The following is a 5552-nucleotide window of genomic DNA, read 5'->3' as shown; positions in this document are numbered from 1 at the left end:
CGGGCCGGGGGGGTGTTGGGGGCCGGGGGGGCCGGGCCGGGCTGCTCCGGGTGGGGATGCAGCTAAACTTTGCAGCCGGGGATGCGGGGACGGGGGACGGGGGGGTGTCCTCCGACCTGAACACCCAACTTCTCGCCCATATTTAGCTCCTTCCCTTCCTGCTGCGGCTGCTCCGTCCCCGCGAAATTACCGGGCTTTGGTTTCTTTCTTCCCCCCCCCGCTATTTAAAGTAGTTTCAGGCATCCCGCAGATTTTTGGGGGCAGGTTCTCATGGTTTGGGTTGGTTTGGGGTTTGGGGTTTTTAAACCCGCAAATGTCCCGGCGATTTAATCTCCCCGAAAAGGTGGGGAAAACCGACCACACCGATTATTTTCAACTTTTCTGGGAGAAAATAAGAAAAAAAAACCACCCAAAAAACCCACCAAACCCTAAGCCGGGGGTATCCGGGCTGTGGGCGACCGAGATGTCCTCGGCCGGGGCTGGCGACCACCCAAAAAACCCACCAAACCCTAAGCCGGGGGTATCCGGGCTGTGGGCGACCGAGATGTCCTCGGCCGGGGCTGGCGAGGGGAAAGGGGGGGGGGAACGGGACACTTCGTAGCTGTCACCTCGCTAAGTGTCATCCCCCACCTCGCAGCGCATCAACTTTCCCCATCATCTGCCATTTCTTTGTGTTACGGGGTTATTATTTCCAGGCACACGCACACAAAAAAAGGCAAAATTACAGCGGGACCCCTCTCCCCGCATTTATTAAACAGGAAAATTTCATCCAGCCCGTGATCAAGTGGCGAAACTCAAACCTGTGGAAAACCACGCAGGCTGCAAAACATACAAGCTGGGGGGATTTGCTGAAGTGCTTTTCTGTAGCAAATGAAGTAAAACAGACGGCAAGGGAAAGGATCAAAGGATTACAACAATATTTGCACAACATGACTGGGAATAATGAAAAGAGAGAGCGGCCGGCGGTTTTAGTACCTCTTGAATGTAAAATTGGCCACTCGAGTGTTATCTGTCGATAATGATATATCCAGGGAGTGCTGGCCAAGTGACTTGGAATTAGTGGTGCATGATTCTTGTTAAATCGCGAGGCAATTTCTGGAATCGACTTTTCTTTGTATAAAGAGGAAAAATCACCCCCTCGCCTTCTCTGTCCCTCGCCCCCTCCAGCCTTTCTGCAAATTACCCAGCTGAGTTCTTCCCCCCCCTTCTTTTTTTTTTTTAATTTTTCAAGTGGGGGTGGGGGATGACGGAGCCGCTGGTCCCCTGCTCCGGGCGGGGATGCGCCGCGCAAGGTGTCGGGGAAGCGGCGCGGCCGCGGGGGATCCGCGCTTGCTCCGCACCTCCCCAAACCGCCCGACAGAACCCCCCCAAAACCACAAAGCCCCCCCCCAAAAAAAACAAACAAACAAAAAAGCCCCCCGAGGGTATTTAAAGAGGTTATTTCCGAAAGTTTGTTTGAAAGCAGAGAGCGCCGTAATTTGAAGCAAGAAGTGGAGTGCGCTTTTGGGGGGGAAATGGGAAGTTTTGGGGGGCTTTGCCGTGCGGTTTTAAATCTTTCCTGACTTAAAACGTCGGATGTGATTTAAAGCATAGGTGTGGAATGCCAAAATAGAGAGAGGGAGAGACACAAGCACAGCGGCCACCTCGGAGAGCGGGGCGGCGGGCGTGCGGGTCGTGGGCGGCTTGTATTTTCCCTCTCTCGATGGGAAAAGTCTTGCCCGCGATGCGGAGAGAAATACCGAGGCCAGGGGATGGGCGAAAGGCTTCTCCCTCTGAAAAATTCAAATACCGGGAGAGAAGCTGAAGGTGCGGGGAGGGACGCGCCCCGTTTTGCTGGATTTTTCCCTCTTTTGACTTGCCCCCCCCACACACCTTGTTGTTGGGTTTTTTCTTCCCTCGCCCTCCAGTTTCCACCCCGCTGGGCCAGGGCAGGGTGAACCAGCTCGGAGGGGTGTTCATCAACGGTCGACCACTGCCCAACCACATCCGTCACAAAATCGTGGAGATGGCCCACCACGGGATCCGGCCCTGCGTGATCTCCCGGCAGTTGCGGGTATCCCACGGTTGCGTCTCCAAAATCCTCTGCAGGTACCAGGAGACGGGCTCCATCCGTCCCGGAGCCATCGGAGGCAGCAAGCCCAGGGTGAGTGCAATGCGGGGGCCACGCTAAACCACCCTCCTTATGTTAAAAAAAAATATATAAAAATAAAGGTTTCTTGGGGGGGGTATAAGTTTTTCCAGGTGGACATGCAGGGAAGGGGGGGAGGAGGGGAAGGGGCTTTAATAAAGCTGCAATTTGCAGGCTCGGATGGGTAGAAAGCGGTGCAGAGTTGAAGGCTATGAATAAATTAAAGTGATTTTTTTTTTTTTTCTTCCCCATGTGCAACAAGTGGCACGCATTCAAGCATTTGCTTCGGCCCCGGTGTGTGGGGAGGAGGCAAGCCGGGGTGTTTCGGGGAATAATAACTCGTTGGGTGTATATCAAACCCCCCCAAAAAAGCATCCCCTGCGCCCCCTTCCTGCCTCCTTCCCCCCTGGGGCTCGGGATAAGCCCATCCTGGCTGATCTCCTTGGCCCCCAGAGACTCTACTTTTAGGGAAGCTAACATTTGGGAGAGGAGGGCCTTTCCCCAGCTTTATTTTCCTCCTTTTCCCCCTTCGAATCCCCATTCTTAGCCCCAAAACTAGCAGCCAGGGCGAGGAGGATTGTGAACTGAGCCGAACAGCTTCTCTTTTCAATTAAAAGCGCTTTTTTCTCTCCCCTTCCCTCTCTCTGCGCACGCGGGCACGCACCGGTGTCCCTTGATCACAAAAGCAGGTTGCGACTCCCGACGTGGAGAAGAAAATCGAGGAATACAAACGGGAAAACCCCGGGATGTTTAGCTGGGAGATCCGAGACAGGCTCCTGAAGGATGGGCACTGCGACCGGAGCACCGTGCCCTCAGGTGAGAAGGCAGCTTGGCAAGAAGGACACCCCGATACCTGCAGGAAGATGGAGGGGAACGATAGTCGCCACCAAAAATGTTTCCGGGGGCTATAAACATCCTCTTGGCTTTTGCTTTGATAGGGGAGGGGGGGGAAAAAAAAATGACCCCAAGCAAACCCACAGCAGCAAATAAACACCAGGCGAGGGGGGGTTGTGCCCTGGCCGCGCCGTGGTCTGCTGGAAAAACAAACACAAACAAACCAACTTTCCCGACTTATTCCAACTCCCTTGAAAGCAGGGGGGCTCCCGGTGTGGAGGGAGCGTGCACGGAGGCAGACCCCAAATCCAGGGTTAAAGGGGACCCCGGTTGTCCTGTTGGGACTTGCTTGCTCAGTGGGGGGCTGCAGAGCAGCGTTTCCATCAGCCAGGGATCCCCATTGCCCGTGGAAAGCGACCCTGCACCCCAATATTGGGTCTGCAGGGACGTGTGAGCTTTTTGGGCCTGGCTGAGAGTTCCCCTCTGCTTTGGGGGGGCTGAGCCTTCTCTGCAGGGCACACCTGCCCCAAAGCAGGACAGGGCCCAGGTCTGAATCCAGCCTGTGGGGTCCCATTTGGGGCTGGGGTGAAAGCTGGGTATTGGGGGGCCTTCTCCCTGTTACGAAGCAGGTGATAACCCTGGGGGTGCGCAACCCGGGGTGTTGCACCGGCTGAGATGCTCCGTGGGGTGTTGCACACGATCGGGTGCTGCTCGTGCCGGGTGTCTCAGGGGGACAGTGACGAGCGCGTCCAACTTTGGGCGTCCAGCTTGGCAGCTCGGTGCGACGGCGGGGGTGAACCCAGGGGTGTTTCGGAGAGCACGGAGGACTGGGCAGGTGCATACCCCTGGGAAAAAGGGGTGCGGATGCCCTTCGTGTCTGTGCAAGGCCTCCTGCCCAAGCCCCGGCCGTCTCCTACCTTGCCTTCCCAGGCAGCTTATACTTGCCTTTTTGTCTTTGACTGTCTGAGGTTTAGTGAGTTCGATTAGCCGTGTGCTACGCATCAAATTCGGGAAGAAAGAGGAAGAGGAGGACTGCGACAAGAAGGAGGAAGACGGGGAGAAGAAGGCCAAGCACAGCATAGACGGCATCCTGGGCGACAAAGGTAAAGGCGGCCGTGCGTGCCCCGGGGCTGGGCTGGAAGGGGACGTTTGGGAGAGGGGACACGTCCCTCCCTACCAAGAGTAAGACAGGGGATGGCTCCAGAGCCTCTTGCGTTTGTCCTTTCCGAAAATGACTGATGGCAGCGTCGAGGACGCGATGCAGGGCCCTGGGAGGGGAAGGTGGTACCCAGCCCCTCGGGCTGAGGACGCTTTCCCAGGAGGAAGAGTTGTTGGTGTTTTGCTCTGGATCAATTATTTATAAAGGGGGAAAGGAGATGGCTTGCGGGAGGCATCTCTGATTCCTAAATGAATTTGTTAAACAGATTTCTCTCCTGGTCTCTAAGTGGTCCCCTGAAACTCTGGCTGACAGTTGACCGATTTGGCCAATCAATATCAATTAGAGAAGCCGGGATTGGCGTTGCGCTGGGGCTGCCGCAGAGCCACCGGCGCCGGGGATGGGGGGGTCCTCGGATGGGAGGAAACGGGGGGTCTGCACCCCCAAATAAAACCAGGAATAATAAATCTGGCACCTCTGATGAAGGGCTTGAGGCCAGGCCGGTGGTGGGGGAGAGCAGGGGGCCCTGTTATCATCTCCCACGGCTGGTGCTTTCCTCTCGTGGGAGGAAAAATTAAACTTTTTAAAGCTCCTGGGCTGTAAATGTGGGGTGGGGGATGAGGCACGGCCGGAGCCGGCCATTGCGGCGCTTGTAATTTTATTTTTGCCAAGCTCGGTGGGGGTGATGATTCCCCTCCCTCCCCCCCCAAAAAAAAAAGGGGGAAAGATGGCATTTTTAGGGGGCGTAATTGAGGTTTATCAATGAGGGCGTTTGCAAAGATGGGGAAGTTTTAAGCAATGGGAGGGAGCAACTGCTGTGTCGGTTTAGGCAGAAAATTATTCCCTTGTGTTGCAGAGCTCAGCGCTGTTTTGGGGGAGAAAACAGCAATTATACAAGCCTTGGGGATGGGCTTCAGGAAATTGGGGTTTGCTATTTCTCTCCAAAATTGATGGCAAAATGGCGATGGCCTGGGCCTCTCACCCAGGGGTTGAGTCGGTTGGAGTTTCGGGGGATTTGCGATATCATCGGTGTCGGGCCAAGAGGGAGCGGGACGAGGGTTGTTTTCCGTACGGAAGGGGTCCCCAGTCCGGGTGTGGGGAGCAGGGGGGAATCGCTTAGAAAGTTTCTCACCAGCTACAAAGTTTTCCCCATTTTGGGACAACGCAGCTAAGTGGGGAAATCTTGAAGTGGGGGAAATTTGGGGCAGAAAAAAGCTTCTCCATGTCACCATCAAACGTTCCTGGGAGTTTTAAAGGAAGGTGCACAAAAGGGGTTTCTTTAAGGATCCGATCCTTTTTTTTTTTTTTCCAACCTTGAAGATGAACTTCACTTACAAAGACCTTCAAGTCTATTGAAGCTTTATAAAAAAGATTCCCCTGACCACAAAAGCAAACAGTAGAAGAAGGGGGGGGGGGGGGGAAAAAGGGGGAAAA

General features: G+C 54.9%; 1 protein-coding gene across 1 annotated transcript in view; it reads left to right on the top strand.

Annotated features, from left to right (window-relative positions):
• PAX7 (paired box 7) overlaps nucleotides 1-5552 on the top strand; it is a 147973-nt gene that overhangs the window by 43057 nt on the left and 99364 nt on the right. The window contains exons 2-4 of the mRNA XM_009325314.1: nucleotides 1908-2143; nucleotides 2815-2944; nucleotides 3937-4065. Of these exons, the coding sequence (XP_009323589.1) occupies nucleotides 1908-2143; nucleotides 2815-2944; nucleotides 3937-4065 (495 nt within the window). The remainder of the gene's footprint in view (nucleotides 1-1907; nucleotides 2144-2814; nucleotides 2945-3936; nucleotides 4066-5552) is intronic.

Source organism: Pygoscelis adeliae, unplaced genomic scaffold (genome assembly GCF_000699105.1).
Source record: "Pygoscelis adeliae isolate BGI_AS28 unplaced genomic scaffold, ASM69910v1 Scaffold36, whole genome shotgun sequence".
NCBI lineage: Eukaryota > Metazoa > Chordata > Aves > Sphenisciformes > Spheniscidae > Pygoscelis > Pygoscelis adeliae.
Note: the sequence above shows the minus strand (reverse complement) of the source record. Positions and strands in the feature narration are given on the sequence as shown.